We start from the raw sequence: 17,063 nt of genomic DNA, 5'->3' as shown, positions 1-17,063 counted from the left end.
CTCTTCCCAGCATCCTGACTCCTTCCCACCTACAGCCGCCCACCCCTCCCCACCTTTCTCCAGCCTCTCTCCATTCACTCTGCGTCACAAAAAATCTGGGCACAGGAAATGGTAGGCGGACAGGCAGACAGACAGATGGACAGCTGTGTATCTGTAGGTTCCCTGTGGCCAGAAAGCCCGGCCCTTCCTTTTCCCCGGGAAGCCCTCAAGGCTGGGCTGGATCTCTTGTCCTGCCCTCCCAGGACTGCTGCTGACAGCGAGAAGCCCCCATACTCCAAGGGCGGGACCACCTCATGATGCTCAGCTCCCCACCCCACCTCGAACCGCACAGCCAGCCGCTGCCCAGTAGCCCGTGGCCCTCTCTGTCCCAGAAGTCACGCGCCCAGTCGCCTATCAGCGCCCACTGCTGAGCTGCAGGCACGGCATGGGGACGAAGCATGCCCATTTCCCCAGGAGCGAAAGCAAGCCCTTGTCGAGGCACCAGAAAAAGGTGCGCTTTGCACCCAGCCAAGCCCCAGCCCTCTCCACGTCCCCTGCACCCGTGCCATCTGCCTCTGTTCCCAGGTAGGCAGTAACCTGCACAGGTGCACTGTGGGGACCAGGTCACACGGCACCAGCCGACCCTGGGAAAGATGAACTGTCCCAACATGTGTGTGTAGGTTTATGTGTATACGTGTGTTTGCACGTGACCTTGGCCCAGCCCGAGCCCTCCTGGAAACAGCAGGTGTCTCCTGACCCCCGGTACACCACCTGGAGTTCGGCCAGCCTGGAGGAAAGGGTAACGGTAGGAGGTGGGGGAAAGGGTCCCTCCTCAGGCAGTTCTGGGCTGGCTCCAGGCCCATAAATACTGCAGGCCCAGAGGGAGGGCCACACAGAGGCAGCCACACACCATGGGGCGCTGGGAGCCGGTGGTCTTGGGCCTCGCCTGCTGCCTGGCTGTAGCGAGTGCGGCGAAGGTAAGTGAAGGCGCAGCAGAGGGGTCGGGCCAGGGGAGGGGTCCCTCTCTCCTCCGCTGAGCCAGACCTGGACACTGGGGACAGGGCCCAGCAGAGGGAAGACAGGCAGACAGAGTCACTGGCAGAAAGAGCCAGACTGAGAAAGAGAACCCGACAACAGACGTATCCGCCTTTCCTGGGCACTTACTCTGCATTTTGTGTTTTGCCCTTCGCAGGATGACTCAGGCTGCCAGATAAAATACTGGGTGCCCGATTCAACTTGAACTTCACATAAACCACGAGTAATTTATTTTTGGTATATGTTCCACCCAATATTTAGGACATACACTAAAAAAAAAAAAAAAATCATTATCTGAAATTCAAGTGTAACTGGGCAACCTGAACTTTTATTTGCTGAGTCGGCCACCTGACCCACAACACCCCTCTGGCTCCTTCCCCTCTCTAGAGATGTCAACGTTGCCCCTCTTTTCTGGAAGGGGAGACAGGGGCCCAGAGCAGACAAGGGGTTTGTCCAACTTCACACAGCCACAGTGGCTGAGCAGGAACCTGGAACCGGGGCTAGAACGACCCTGGAGTCTGGCTCGAAGTGTAACCTCCATCTCCTGGCCCCCCACCCACCTGCTTGCTACAGCTCCCCTCCCCAGTGAGAGTCAGGAGGCCCAGCCAACCCTCCTGGGGCAGCCATAACGCCTGAGCTCCCTCACTGCCCTCCTGCAGCGTGAGGGACATAGGGCAGGGAAACACTTCCAGGGTGGAGAGAACAGCCCCACGCAGAGCGGACCATGCCGGTCCCTCCACCCCTCATGCTGATCTCTCAGGCCCTGCTCTTCCCACCCTCTGCTGTCCCGAGGTTCAAACCCCTGCTGCCTGGTTCTGGGCACCTTCTGCCCCCGAGAGAAGGTCACTCTTCTTCAGGGGGAGCTCTTTTCTGGGTGCTGAGGGGGCCCTGGTTCCCTCCGTGTTGCTCCAGAGCCAGCAACGCCCCTCCCCACCGGCCTTGATGGCCAGGGTCCCCATGCCCTGCCCTGCCCCGCCCCGGGGCCCCCAGGCTGATCTCAATCACACAGACACTTCTGAGCTGCTACCCGCCCGGCGCTGACCTGACCCGTGCTCTCTCCCAGCAGCCAGGGAGGCTGATGGGGAAAAATGCCTGGAGGCCGGGGGTGTGGAGGCTCCTCGGGGACTGGACGGGGAGAGAGAGAGACAGGGGCCAGCCTGGGCTTGCCGCCTGGGCCCAACCCCCAGGCGCCCGGCAGGTGTTGCTTCCAGACCCTTCCTCTCCAGTTCCAGCCCGCCTGATCCCCACCCCGGCAAGGCAGGGGGCCCCTCTCAGCATAGACTTCAGAGGGCAGCTGGGATCCCGCCAGGCCTGGGATGTGGGGCTGCCCTGCCCTTGCCCACCTGGAATCGAGCGCAGGTGAGAGCCAGGAAGCATGGACCTGTGCTCACCCTGGACCATGGGGTGAAGCACTGAGAGGGGAGAAGGGCCTGGCTCTGAGTTCAGACAGCAGTTTCCCAGCAGGGATTTCAAACAGGAAAGCCTCGGTGTTCCCTCCAGGAACAATGGGTAGATGAGCACTAGCCCCCCGGATGCTGGTGAGGATTGGACACATTGGTCTACAGGGGGCCAGCTCTGCGCAAGGGCTGGATATGCAGCAGCGGTTCCGGCGCCCTTGGGGTGCTGGGTTCTTTCCCGGCTTGGAGCACAGGGGCTGTGAGGACTTGAGGGGACACCGTCAGGGGAGATGAGCGGAGGAGAAAGACAGGCCCACCGCTCAGGGAGCGCACAGCTGGGCGTGAAACATTCAGTGTCCATGGTGCACCTACCACTGCTGGCAGCTGGACAAGCAAACGGGCCACGAGAGAGATACTGTCGTCACCCATCTTACAGGAGGGGAAACTGAGGCCCAAGGGCATAGGCGGCCACAGCGAGAATCCAAACCTCCACCCCACCTGTCCCGGCCTTCTTGGAAGGCTTTCCTGAGGACACACTGCTTGAACCAGCCTCCTCTGAGATCCAGGGAGCAGGACACCCAGGGGGCGAGTGGGGAGTGAGCCCCCTCCTCAAGCAATGGGGGCAGGTGGCAGGGGCCTCGGCCTCAGGTGCAGATGGGCCCCTCCTTGAAGCTGTCTCTGGGGAGCCTCTGGGCACCCGGGGCCTGCGGGTGGGCTCCCTGCCCCCAGGGGCTGACCAGCCCAAGCCCCCCTGATCTCCCACCTCCCATCCCAGCTGGGCGCCGTGTACACGGAGGGCGGCTTCGTGGAAGGCGTCAACAAGAAGCTGAGCCTCTTTGGCAACTATGTCGACATCTTCAAGGGCATCCCCTATGCTGCCGCCAAGCCCCTGGAGAACCCTCAGCAACATCCCGGCTGGCAAGGTGGGAGTGGGTGAGGGTGGGTCAGGCCCTGTGGCTGGGGGGCCCATCCTCATCCCAACCCCTCCGGCCGTTCCCAGGAATTCTGAAGGCCAAGAACTTCAAGAATCGATGCCTGCAGGCCACCATCACCCAGGACAGCACCTACGGGAAAGAGGACTGCCTCTACCTCAACATCTGGGTCCCCCAGGGCAGGAAGGAAGGTCTGCTCCCCCCACACACCCTCCAGCTCCCCTCGCCCTGCAGGAAGCCCCCAAGTAGCCAGAGGCCGGGTTCCGGCCCCTGGGTTGTGTCTGGGGGCTTCAGAGCTGAACTTCCCTGACATCAGCACAGAGCGGGGAGGGGGCTCATCTGGGGTCCCCGGGCCTGCTCCCCCCGCCTCAGTCTCCAGAAACCTGCCCGTCATGATCTGGATCTACGGAGGTGGCTTCCTCATGGGGGCCGGCCACGGGCCCAACTTTCTCAGCAACTACCTGTACGACGGGGAGGAGATCGCCACTCAGGGAAACGTCATCGTGGTCAGTTTCAACTACCGCGTCGGCCCACTGGGCTTCCTCAGCACCGGGGACTCCAACCTGCCAGGTGTGCTGGGCACTTGGGGCACTGGGTGTGGGAGTAAGCATGCCCGGCCCCTAAGCTCTGAGCCCAGCGAGGACACCCCTCAGCAACCCTTGTCCTGAAACAACTCCCGACATCCCCCCAGAAAGGCCCAGAATCCTGCCTGCAGAGTGAGGGAGCTGGAGCTGGACCGTAAGACACAGCTGTAGCAAAAGAGAAGAGATTGCCAGCCAGACCCAGAGAGAGCCGGGGGGAGGGGCAGGGAGCCAAGTGAAAGAGACAGGGGCTGGGACACTGAGGCAGTGACTTGGGACACGGAAGCCCCAGGACAGACGAGAGGGACTGTGGCCCAGCGGGAGACAGCTGAGCGGCCCTGGCCCTCCTGCGCCCCTTCCCTAGCCTGGGACCCGCTCCCATAGCTCCCAGCCCACCAGCCTCCTGGGGACGCTGCAGGACGTACCATCCTGGGGCTCCAGAGGGTCTCCGCACAGTCGGGGACATTCTCATCCCACCCACACGGACAGCGCACCCCGGTCTGGGCTGAGGGTCCCCGATGAAGGCCCCTGCCCTGTCCCCAGGTAACTACGGCCTTCGGGATCAGCACATGGCCATCGCTTGGGTGAAGAGGAACATTGCAGCCTTTGGGGGAGACCCTGACAACATCACCATCTTTGGGGAATCAGCTGGGGGTGCCAGCGTCTCTCTGCAGGTCTGGGGACCCCTAAGCGGGGGCCTGCCCCCCAGGGTGTGGGAGGGGGTGATGCGGATAGGGAGTAGGGGGGCTGGAGCTGATGTGTGGGGTGTCCTTGGCCGAGCCCTGGAGACGGGGGGTGGGGGGGGCGAGGCTGGTGACAGAACCTCTGTGTATTGCAGACCCTCTCTCCCTACAACAAGGGCCTCATCAAGCGAGCCATCAGCCAGAGTGGTGTGGCCCTGTGCCCCTGGGCCATCCAGAAGAACCCCCTCTTCTGGGCCAAAAGGGTAAAAGGAGGAGCTGTGGGGGGGAGGAGCCTTCCTCCTTTCCACTCTGTCCTGGACCCCGTGTTCTCTGCCCTGAGCACTGCCTCTCCCCAACCCCCAGATCGCAGAGAAGGTGGGCTGCCCCTTGAACGATACTGGCCGGATGGCCAGGTGTCTGAAGGTCACCGACCCCCGTGCCCTGACATTGGCCTATAAGATGCCCCTGGCAGGCATGGAGTGTGAGTAGGGGCTGCTGGGCGGGAGACACAGGGGCTCCACATTGGGCTCCGGGTCTGATCCTGGCTCTGTCGCCAGCTCGCTGGCGTCCCCAGGCAGCTTGCTGCCGCCACTGCCCTTGCAGGCCTCAGTGGCCTCGGCCGTAAGGGGAGGAGGGGCCGTTCTTTCCTCTTGTCTTCGGTGGGTCACGACCCCTTTGAGAAGCTGATGAATGTTTGGTCCCCGTCCCCCAACAATGCACACATATGCAGTCATCTGTACACAATTTTTGGCAGACTCACGGACCCCAGACCAAGAGCCTCTGTACTAGACGAATATTCATTCTTTCTTCCACTCATTCATTCAACAACATTTCCTGAACACTCCCTGTAGCATTTGGCCCTTCCAGCTCTGCTACTCTGTACCCCAGGAAGGTCAGGGGGACCCCAGCAGCAAAATGCTATGAGTGTCAGTCTCATCAGCCCAGTAGGTGAGAATTCTCTCTTGCCCCTTCTTCTAAGGCAAAGCATAATGGGACCCCATCATTTGTATTTTACCTAATGTGAATTAAACCATAAGTGCTAGGCAAAATGAAACCAAAGCAAACAACATGGCCCCAAACGCAAACCAACTTCATGTCTGAGGGTTCCGCATCTGGGGAGTCAACCAACTGAAGATGGAAAACATTAAAAAAAAAAAAATTCCAGGAAGTTCCCAAAAGCAAAACTTGAGTTTGCCTCTCCCTGGCAACTATTTACATAGCGTTTGCATGGCATTTACAACTATTTACATAGCATTTACATTGTATTAGGTATTATAAGTAATCTAGAAATGATTTAAAGTACACGGGTGAATGTGGGTAGGTTATATGCAAACGCTGCACCATTTTATATAAGAGACTTGAGCACCTGGATTTTGGTGTCCTGGTAGCAATACCCGTGGATTTGCAGGAATGCAGCTCTATTTCCTTTTGAGCTGAACTGGAGGGAAAATGGGCCAGGCCTAATGAAGGCAGGGCAACCCTCTGCCCTGAGCCAGCCATATGGTCCTTTCCAGGCCAGTTCAGGGGTTCTCGCACCATTTCCGGCTAACAGACTGGAACCCACTGCGGAGAGGAGGCACTCTTTCTCCATCGGTCCCCTCAATGATTTCGAGGCCTTCCTCCTCCCTGATTTAGGCCCAGCAAGAAAAGAGGGACAGGAAAGGGACATCAGCTGCAGCGAGAGGACAGCCTTGGCCCCTGGACCAGTGGTTCTCAACCTGGGCGATTTTGTGCCCAGGGAGCACGTGGCAGAGTCTGGAGACACTTTTGGTGGTTGCAGCTGGGGAGAAGGTGTTACTGGTGTCCAGTGGGTCAAGGCCAGGGAGGCCGCTAAACACCCTGCACTGTGCAGGACAGCCCCTACGACAGAATGATCGGGCCCGAATGTAGGTAGCGCTGAAGCCGAGGAGCCCTAGTCTCCATCAAAGGTGGCAGATCTCCACCGCGGCCTCAGGATGGAGTCAGCTCCTGGCCCGGAGGTTGAGGGGCGGGGCAGGTGGGTACCGGAAGGTGTGAAAACCTGCTGCTCTCCCCACCCCGCACCCCAGACCCCATGCTGTTCTACCTGGGCTTCCTCCCTGTCATCGACGGAGACTTCCTCCCCAGTGACCCCATCAACCTGTACGCCAATGCTGCGGACATCGACTACATAGCAGGCACCAACAACATGGACGGCCACATCTTTGCCAGCTTTGAGATGCCAGCCATCAACAAGAACAAAGAGGCCATCACAGGGTAAGTGGGGGGGGGGGTGACACAGGGACAGTGCCCCAGGGCAGCTGGGGGAGGCATCGACCGAATGAGGAAGTCCGTACCGTGGCAGTGATGGGGGGGGTCGCCCGTGGCCTTCTGCGGCATAGGGGTGCAGATACCCTCCTGTGGGTATGGGGTGGAGGATCCAGTGTCAGCTTGGACTCTGCAGGGAGGACTTCTACAAGATGGTCAGCGGGTTCACCATCACCAAGGGACCCAGAGGTGCCAAGGCCACCTTTGAAGTCTACACCAAGTCCTGGGCCCAAGACTCGTCCCAGGAGAACAAGAAGAAGACCGTGGTGCACTTTGAGACCGACGTCCTCTTCCTGATACCCACGGAGATCGCCGTGGCCCAGCACAAGACCAAGGCCAAGTGAGAAGGGGGGCGCGGGGCTGGCCCACCTGGGATCACGCACTTTCCCAGCGAGACCTGGCAGGTGGGTGGCTCCCAGGTGTCCGAGAGGCCTGGGAAAGGCATGCTCAGTCCCCGCCTGTGCCTGCACCATCTGCCAGGCCTGACGGGGCTTGAGAGGGCCCCTCTTCCCCTCCCAGCCTTGAGGGCTTTACAAAACCCTCCTGTGACCCTCTGCCCAGTGCAGCCCTGCACGCTCTCCCGCACCCCGTAGCTCTTCCCATCGGAAAGTCCTTGAGTCTGCCTTCCATCCCTCATGCTGTGTAGAAGGAAGGAAACACTGGGTGATGTTCTCTGCTGTGGGTTTTGAATTTGCCAACTTTCAAAATAAGCATGTGGCCACATTAAAAACCTCCATATAATAATAGCCAGTGAAAATAAAAAATAAGTTAGGAATGCTTAAAAAGTAGAAAGATAAAATTACACCTAGAAGTCTGGGATGAAAGCTTTGCAATAAATTTAGCTCTGAGGTTCCTGTCAGTCAAAGCAAAAAGGGAAACATCTGAGGGCATATACTACCTTGTCCAATCAAATCAAGAATACAAATTCACTTGCAGAGAAAAACAATCTGTTTTTTTTTTTTGGCTGTGCCATGCAGCATGCAGGATCTTAGTTCCCTGACCAGGGATTGAACCCGTGCTCCCTGCAGTGGAAGCGTGCAGTCTTAACCACTGGACCTCCAGGGAAGTCACAAAAACAATCTTTCTTGATACTGAATTATGAAAGGAAGATGCCTCCCTACGTTTGGTGGAGGCGAAGTATAAATACAGTTGAAATTGTAGAACCCATGCAGTCATAAATTTGGTCACAGCTTTCCTTCCCCCAGGTGTAATGACCCAGATCCTTCCTGAGTCTTTTTTTAAAAAATACTTTATATTTATTTATCTATATATCTATTTATTTATTTTGTCCATACCACGTGGCTTGCGGGATCTTAGTTCCCCGACCAGGGATTGAACCCGAGCCCTCGGCACAGAAAGCGCCGAGTCCTAACCACTGCGCAACCAGGGAAGTCCCCTTCTGAGTCTTGTGGGAATTCCCCAGACCCTTCCCTGCTCTCCCCATGGCCTTCCCCTGGGGCCCCATCTCCAGGGTGGGCGGCCCCAGGTGAGCACCCTGCCAACATGGGTGGTCTCCACTGCCCTCCTCAGGAGCGCCAAGACCTACTCCTACCTATTCTCCTACCCGTCTCGGATGCCCATCTACCCCCGCTGGGTGGGGGCTGACCATGCAGATGAACTCCAGTATGTCTTCGGGACGCCCTTTGCCATCCCGCTGGGCTACCGACCCCAAGACAAGGCTGTCTCCAAGGCCATGATCGCCTACTGGACCAACTTTGCCAGAACTGGGTAAGGCAGCGGTGAGAGTGGCCTCCTGCCACCTTGCCCTGCAGGGCTGGGGTCCAGTTCCTGTTCCCTCACTTACACTTAACCTCCCTGAGCCTCGGTACCCCCGTCTGTGTAAGGCTCAGAGCTCCTGGCTGGGCCTCAGGATGCGCACGTGCCCAGCCAGTGCCCAGGAGACAGGGAAGTGCTTACGGGGCAGAGGGTGGAGGACTGCCCAGGAGAGCCTGGGCAGAGCCGGGCCAGGGACCTGGGTCTCCAGCCTGCCGTGAGCCCCTGGGCCCCAGCCAGCTACCCAGCCTTTTTTCTCACTCTGCAGGGACCCTAACATGGGCCACTCTCCTGTGCCCACGCACTGGGATCCCTACACCCTGGAAAGTGGCAACTACCTCGAAATCAACAAGAAGATGGATGGCAGCTCCATGAAGCAGCACCTGAGGACCAATTACGTGCAGTACTGGACCGTGTCCTACCAGGCACTGCCCACGGTGCTCGGCGAGGGGGCCACCCCCGTGCCCACCGCGGGAGACTCCGAGGCCACACCCGCGCCCCCCGCGGGAGACTCTGAGGCCACCCCCGCGCCCCCCGCGGGAGACTCTGAGGCCACCCCCGCGCCCCCCGCGGGAGACTCTGAGGCCACACCCGCGCCCCCCGCGGGAGACTCTGAGGCCACCCCCGCGCCCCCCGCGGGAGACTCTGAGGCCACACCCGCGCCCACCGCGGGAGACTCTGAGGCCACCCCCGCGCCCCCCGCGGGAGACTCTGAGGCCACCCCCGCGCCCCCCGCGGGAGACTCTGAGGCCACACCCGCGCCCCCCGCGGGCGACTCTGAGGTGGCTCAGATGCCCATAGTCATTGGCTTCTAATGTCCTTGGCCTCCAGAGGCCCCAGGGTGGGACCCCAGGGCCCACCTTCCCTCCTGAGGTCTTCCTGAATAAAGCCTCATCCCTCTCTGTCTCGCATCTCTTTTTGCTCCCAAGACCCACAGCTGAAGGAAGGGGGGCCCTCAGCTCTCGTGACAGCACCAGGCGCCCGGCCCAAGGGGTTCACCCTGATCTGTCAGCCCTCAAGCTCCAGGAAGCTGACAGGACCATCCTCATTCTGGAGAGGAGGAAACAGGTTCAAAGAAGTGAAGCGTCAGGGCCAGGACTGGGATTCCGGCGTGGGTCCCCTCCACACAAGGCTGGGCTCTGCAGGCGGTGGCCGCCTCTGGACCGGTAGAGCCCAGTCACGGCCAGGTCCTCTGGGGTGCGGGGAGAGACCTCTGTGTTCTAACTACGGTCTGGGGAGAGAAACGAATTCTGCCTCCAGCTGGATGCGAGTCAGTGAGAGGGTAAAAGCATTGCACTGGGAGGATCAGAAGCAAAGGGTGCAAGAGAGCTGGGCGTTGGGCAGTGCCCGATGTCCCTGGCAGAGCCGGCGGCGGGAGGCAGAGGTCAGAGTCAGGGTCATCTCCACCTCTGGGAGTCTAGCCCAGGCACGTGCCCAAGGTCATCAGAGCAAGATTCAAACCCAGAGACTCCTCAGCCAGTGCTTGCAAGAATGCTGGGGCTTCTTCTCCCCGCTCCCCTCCATTCTTTAGTCATGTGGGGTGGGGGTGAGGGATCAGAGATTCCGGAGTCCTGAGCAGCTCAGCCTGGGGGCGGGGGGGTGGTGCGAGTGGTGCAGCAGCACCGGGGGGTCAGCCGGCCACCCTCCCTCTCCAGCAACCGATGGAAGGCTGAGCCCGGACAGCAAGTCCTGCAGTCCCACGCAGCAGAGCTGAACAGGGGGCAAACCTGGCCCGAGGAGCAGGGGTCACCCCAGGCTGGCCTGTGACCACCTTGGCGGCTCTGGGCTTCCTGGCCTGGTCGGGTGTAAAAGACTGAGGGAGATAGCCCCTTGCTGCAGTGTGGGCTCTCCCGGTGACAAGCCCTGCTCTCGGCCGATGGAGCCCAAGGATGCGATGTATCCCTGCTCTGCGCGCACATGAGTTCTCTGTTTCTAGCTGCTGGGTCTGCTCTCAGGAGCCTCCTCTGGGCCTGGACAGTGCTGCGACGTGGTACTTCTCCCCCTTGCTGGGGGAGAGAACAGCTATGCCTATCATTCAGGAAATCATGTCCCTGGATGGCTGGGCCTCATCACAATGGCCGGCATCCGGGTGTGTGCTCAGTCCCTAGGCTGCACAGGCCTCCCTGGCAGGGGCGAGCCCTGCTGTGTGTCTGGGTGACACCTGCAGCCGTCGGGACAACTTGGGGACGCCTCGTAATTCGTGTGGCTCTTGCCTTTCCAGGCTTTATCCAGGGGATGAAGCTGAAAATACCAAGGTGCAGGCCAGAGGCCTGTCCAGAGTCCTGGAGGCTCCCTGATGGGCCAAGTGGTAGCCCTTTAACTCCTATCATGATGAAGCCCCGGGGGAACACACAGGTGAACTCAGGTCAGAGTCTGTTTACCACCCTGATGAGACATGGTGCTTCAGTATGTCATTGGCAAGGCTGTGCCCAAGCGTGTCTGTGGGTTGGCCGTCTTGGGGGCATCCCCCCCTCCCCGCCCCCATGCCTCATCTTTCAACTTTCCCCATGGGAAAGGTTCAAACAACCCCCCTCCCCGTGACATAGCCAAAACACAGACTTGGACAAAGAACGCAGCCATTCTAGGGGACTGCAAGCTCTAAGGGCTCTGGCCCAGCTAACCTTTAGGACAAAGTCAGTACCAACACAACTGCATTTGTAAACTGGTGATTGTGTAAGACGGTGGACCTCAGAACCACACGGCCTCTGACTTTATCTTGGCTAGAGAGGGACAATGCAGGGGTCCATCACTGGCAGGAATCAGCCTCCTTATCCTGGCAAACTAGCGCTCACCCGGGATTCATCAGACGCCAGCCCGGATGAGTGGCCACCATGTGCCCAACAGAGAGCGGCAGGACGCCTTCTAGCGAGTTTCTGGGTGAAATCAATTGTATGAAGAGTTGCAGAAAATCCTAGAGTTGCTGTAAATCCTAGTTCACAAGAGCAGAAATCCTTAAGGAGTGAGGCCCAGCTGTAGCCTTAAAAGCTGCATCACAAATACTTCCCCCGGACGGGAAACCAGCAGGAAAAGGAATTCTGATGTCAGAGACAAGGATTCCAGGAGGTCAAGGGTCGATCACAGGGCCCTGGAGCATGCAGAGCCCCCGCTGTCCATAGCCCACTGGCTAATAATGACCCCCTGGCCTGTTCCTTCCCACATTGCACTTTTTGATCTGTTGACAATTTCTCCCCACTTAGTGCTGATGAAATTCCAGAGTTTGACCTTGAAATCTACAAGTGGTAGACTGGTGGTCAAGACACTCTAACAGGACAAGGAGAAAATGCTCCCTCTTCCTCGAAAGCTGTAGAAATCAGCTTGCATATGTCAATCCCAGTCTATTATATATAAAATAGATAACTAATAAGAACCTACTGTATAGCATTCTGAACTCTACTCAGTACTCTGTAATAACCCATATGGGAAAAGAATCTAAAAAAGAGTGGATATATGTATATGTATAATTGATTCACTTTGCTGTGCAGCAGAAACTAATACAACATTGTAAATCAACTATACTCCAATAAAAATTAATTTAAAAAAATATTTTGCCAATAAGAAAAAAAAGAAAAGCAGCTTGGAAGTTATTTTTTAAAAAACTGGGATAAAAATATATATAACATAAAAATGTTAATTTTATAAACAAATAAACATCTATTTAAATATTAAATTATTAAATAGATTATTTATTTATTTATTTATTTGGCTGCGTCGGGTCTTCGTTGTGGCTCTCGGGCTTCTCTCTAGTTGTGGTGCGCAGGCTCCAAAGCGCACGGGCTCAGTAGTTGCGGCACGCAGGCTCTCTAGTTGTGGCCCACAGGTTTAGTTGCCCTGCGGCATGTGGGGAATCTTACTTCCCCGACCAGGGATCGAACGCACGTCCCCTGAATTGGAAGGCAGATTCTTAACTACTGGACCACCAGGGAAGTCCCAAATATTTTATATTTAAAAATATGACTCAGTGACATTAATTCCATTCACACTGTTGTGCAACCATCACCACTATTTCCAAAACTTTTCATCAACCCAGATAGAAACTTTATACCCATTAAGCAATAACTCCCCATCACCCGCCACCTCCACCCCAGTAATCTCTTCTACTTTCTGTTCCAATCAATTTGCCTGTTCCAGATATTTCTTACAAGTGGAATCAGTGTTTTCAAGGTCCATCCACATTGTAGCATGAATCAGAGCTCCATTCCTTTTTAGATCTGAATAATATTCCTGTGCATACTGTTGACGTACAATTGTGCATAGTATTCTCTCATAATCCTTATTTCTGTAAAGTCCGTAGTGATGTTCCCACTTTCACTTCAGGTTTTAGTAATTTGAATGTCTTTTTCCTCTTTTTTTTTCTTTAGTCAATCTAGCTAAAGTTTTGTTAATTTCACCGATTTTTTTCAAAGAACCAACTTTTGGTTTTGTTGATTTTCTGTTTTACTACTCCTCTGTTTTGTTTCTCTCCCCTATAATCTTTATTATTTCCTTCCTTCAGCTAGCTTCGGGTTTAGTTTGCTCTTTTTCTAGTTCTTTAAGGTGTAGGGTTAGGTTACTGATTTGAAATCTTATTTTTTAATGTAGGCATTGACAGGAGTAAAATTTCCTCTGTACTACTTTTGCTGCATCCTATAAATTTTTGGTACATTGTTTTTGATTCCTTTCATCTCAAGGCATTTTCTAATATCCCTGTGACGACTTCTTTGACCCACTGGTTGTTAAAGAGTGTGTTGTTTAATTTTCACATATTTATGAGTATTCCAGCTTTCTTCTCCTGTTGATTTCTGGCTTTATTCCACTGTGATTGGAAAAGATACTTTGCATGATTTCAATCTTTTAAAATTTACTGAGACTTGTTTTGTGGTGTAATATGTGGTCTATGCTTGAGAACACGCCACATGCTCTTGAGGTGTGTTCTCTGTTATATTCTATATACGTTAGCTAGGTCTGATCTGATGTACGGTGTTGTTCAAGCCCTGTTTCTTTACTGGTCTTCTGTCTGGTTGTTCTAGTCATTATTGGAAGTGAGGTCTGAAGTCTCCAACCATCTATTTCTCTCTTCAATTACATCCATTTTTGCTTCATGTGTTTTGGAGATGTGTATATGTTTACAATTGTTCTATAATCTTGATGGATTGAAACTTTAAGCGATATAGACTTTCTCTCTTGTTACCTTTTTGACTTAGTCTATTTTGTCTGATAATAATATAGCCGTTCAGCTACCTTTTATTATTTTCACAGAATATCCTTTTCCATCCTTTATTTCAACTTTTTCATATCTTTGTAGACAGGTGGATCAGGTTTTTAAAAAATCCATTTTGGGCTTCCCTGGTGGTGCAGTGGTTGAGAGTCCGCCGGCCGATGCAGGGGACACGGGTTCGTGCCCCGGTCCGGGAGGATCCCACATGCCGTGGAGCGGCTGGGCCCATGAGCCATGGCCGCTGAGCCTGCGTGTCCGGAGCCTGTACTCCGCAATAGGAGAGGCCACAACAGTGAGAGGCCCGTGTACTGCAAAAAAAAAAAAAATTTTGTTTTTGGTCACACCTCGCAGCTTGTGGGATCTTTAGTTCCCTGACCAGGGACTGAACCTGGGCCCTCGGCAGTGAAAGTGCAGAGTACTAACCACTGGACCACTGGGGAATTCCCTTGGTTGATTTTTTTTAATAGTGCACCATTTTGATTCCTTTCTTTCCTGTTTAATTCTAAAAAAATATTTTCTTATTGATTGCCTTTGGGATTACAAGAAACATCTTAAACTCATAACAGTCTAGTTTGAATAATACCAAATTAGTTTCAGGAGTATACAAACATGCAGCTCCTATGATCTCCATCCCTCCCCCTTTATGTTGCTGTCGTCACAGATTATGTCTTTATACATTCTGTTCCCATTAACACAGACTTATACTTATTGTTTTATGAATCTGCGTTTTAAGTCATATAGAAAAAAAGAAAAGGTACAAACAAAAGTGCAACAATATAGGCTTTTAGACTTACCTATCAGTTACCTCTCCCAGTGTTCTTTACTTTTTCATATGGCTTTTTTTTTTTTTTTTTTTTTTTGCTGTACGCGGGCCTCTCACTGCTGTGGCCTCTCCCGTTGCGGAGCACAGGCTCCGGACACACAGGCTCCGCGGCCATGGCTCGCGGGCCCAGCCGCTCCGCGGCATGCGGGATCCTCCGGGATCGGGGCACGAACCCACGTCCCCTGCATCAGCAGGCGGACTCTCAACCACTGCGCCACCAGGGAAGCCCTCATATGGCTTTGAGTTACAGTCCAGTGCTCTTCCATTAAACCCAAAAGGCTCCCTTTAGCATTCCTTGTAGGCAGGACTACTAATAAAAAACTGCCTTAACTTTATCTGGCAACATCTTAATTTCCCTTCATCCTTAAAGGATAGTTTACTACATATAGAATTCCTTTTCTTTCAACACTGTATTTTTTATTTTATTGTTTTTGGCCACACCGCTTGGCATGCGGGATCTTAGTTCCCTGACCTGGGATTGAACCTGTACCCCCTGCAGTGGAAGCACACAGTCCTAACCACTGGACTACCAGGGAATTCTCATCTTTTAACACCTTGACTATGTCACTCTATGGCCTTCTGGTTGCCATGGTTTCTGATGAAAAAAATCAACTGTTAATCTTATTGTGGATGGACCCCACCCCACCCCTTGCACATGATTGTTTCTTTCTTGCTGCTTTCAAGATTTCCTTTTTGTCTTTCAACAGTTGTGTTGTAATGTGTCTTGTGTGGCTCTCTGAGTTTATCATGCTTGGAGTTCACTGAGCTTCTTAATGTGCAGATTTATGTCTTTCATCAAATTTGAGATGTTTTCAGCCATTATTTCTTCAAATAATCTCTCTCCTTCTGGGACTCTCTTTATGCATATACAGTTACATTCGATGGTGTCCCCATAGTCCCTCTGGGTCTGTTCAATCTTCTTCATTCTTTTGCCTTTCTGCTCCTCAGGCAGAATAATTTCAACTGCCTTAGTTCACGGATTCTTTCTTCTGACTGCTCACATCTGCCACTGAACCCCTCTAGTGAGTTCTTCATTTCAGTTATTGTACTTTTCAGATCCAGAATTTCCACTTGGTTTATTTTTATAACTTCTATCTCTTTACTAAATTCCCTATATGTTCTTACATTGTTCTCTTGATTTCCTTTAGTTTTTTGTCCATGGCTCCTTTCGCTCACCGAGCATATTCAAGACAGTTGACTTAATGTCTTTGACTAGTCATTTTAATGTCTGAGCCTCCTCAGGGATAGTTTCTGTCCAATTCTTCTTTTTTTTTTTTTTTTTTCCTGTGAACAAGCCCTATTTTTCTGTTTCTTGATATGCTTTGTGATTTGTTGAGACCTGGATATTGAGTATCATAATATCGTAACCCTGGAAATCAGATTCTCCCCCTCCTCGGGGATCGCTTCTGTTGCTTGAGGGTTGCCGTCTTTCGTTTCTGTAGTGACTTTTCCAAACTGTTTTTGCAAGGCCTATATTCCTTGTTGTGTAGTCACTGCAGCTTCTGCCCCATTGTCTCAGGGGGTCAGTGTGTGACCTGACAGAGATTTCCTTAACAGTTGAAGTTCAGCATCACCCTTCATCAAGCACTCTCCTGGCTGTTGTGTCTGATGAGGTTCCAGAGTCCCAAAATTGTTGATTCTGAGTTTTTTTTTCCCCCAGCTTAACTGTTGTTTCCATGGAGAGACTGATCTTTACTCCACCATTTTCTGTTAAAAACGTTATTTTTATTTATTTATTTATTTGGTGGCACTGGGTCTTAGTTGTGGCACGTGGGCTCCTTAGTTGTGGCATGTGAACTCTTAGTTGCGGCATGCATGTGGGATCTAGTTTCTTGACCAGGGAACAAACCCGGGCCCCCTGCACTGGGAGCGCGGAGTCTTAACCACTGCGCCACCAGGGAAGTCCCAAAAACGTTGTTTTTAAAAACACTGGAATTTCATAGGTTGCTGCTATGCCGTGTGAAAGCACTTCCAAATTCAAATACCAGGGGTTCTGAGGGGCTGTCTCAGCTCATGGCCCAGTTTAATGATACTGAAGTGGACATCTGCTCTGTGGAAGGTGGACTTCTCTGTCTCCTTAAGTGAGCCAGAGAAGGGTGGCTGGCCCTTCTTGCTTTTCCTGCCCTTCTTTATTTCCTGTGTAAAATAAACCAATAACCCTGCAAGATTTCCTATGTGAACATGGAATGTGAGAGTCTGTATCTCACTTCAATGAGCACAAGCAATGAAAGAACAATACCACAACTCCCAGGCTATAGTAGAAACAGGATTTTAATATAATATTCAAGTCTAGCATCTGCTATTTACAACAAATAAATATTGCCCCTCCCCAACTGGTAAACATTTTTTTTCACCTTTTATACAAATATTCAATCCCCCT

General features: G+C 53.5%; 1 protein-coding gene across 1 annotated transcript; it reads left to right on the top strand.

The window, feature by feature from the left end:
- Nucleotides 1-890: 890 nt before the first annotated feature.
- On the top strand, nucleotides 891-9,481 carry CEL (carboxyl ester lipase). The gene is made up of 12 exons (XM_060102429.1): nucleotides 891-956; nucleotides 3,187-3,334; nucleotides 3,412-3,534; nucleotides 3,716-3,913; nucleotides 4,468-4,598; nucleotides 4,763-4,870; nucleotides 4,971-5,088; nucleotides 6,656-6,842; nucleotides 7,030-7,233; nucleotides 8,424-8,621; nucleotides 8,935-9,110; nucleotides 9,243-9,481. The coding sequence occupies exons 1-12, from the start codon at nucleotides 891-893 to the stop codon at nucleotides 9,479-9,481; spliced, it is 1,896 nt and encodes a 631-aa protein (XP_059958412.1).
- The last annotated feature ends 7,582 nt before the right edge of the window (nucleotides 9,482-17,063 follow it).

This window comes from Mesoplodon densirostris, chromosome 6, assembly GCF_025265405.1.
Source record: "Mesoplodon densirostris isolate mMesDen1 chromosome 6, mMesDen1 primary haplotype, whole genome shotgun sequence".
NCBI lineage: Eukaryota > Metazoa > Chordata > Mammalia > Artiodactyla > Ziphiidae > Mesoplodon > Mesoplodon densirostris.
The sequence above is the reverse complement of the archived record's forward strand: the minus strand, read 5'-3'. Positions and strand labels throughout refer to the sequence as shown.

Coding starts and splice junctions, on each gene's coding strand:
- CEL (XM_060102429.1), top strand. CDS start 891: ATGGGGCGCTGGGAGCCGGTGGTCTTGGGCCTCGCCTGCTGCCTGGCT. Junction 8,622..8,934: donor ACCAACTTTGCCAGAACTGG/GTAAGGCAGCGG, acceptor CTCACTCTGCAG/GGACCCTAACATGGGCCACT. Junction 9,111..9,242: donor GGCACTGCCCACGGTGCTCG/GCGAGGGGGCCA, acceptor CCCCCGCGGGAG/ACTCTGAGGCCACACCCGCG.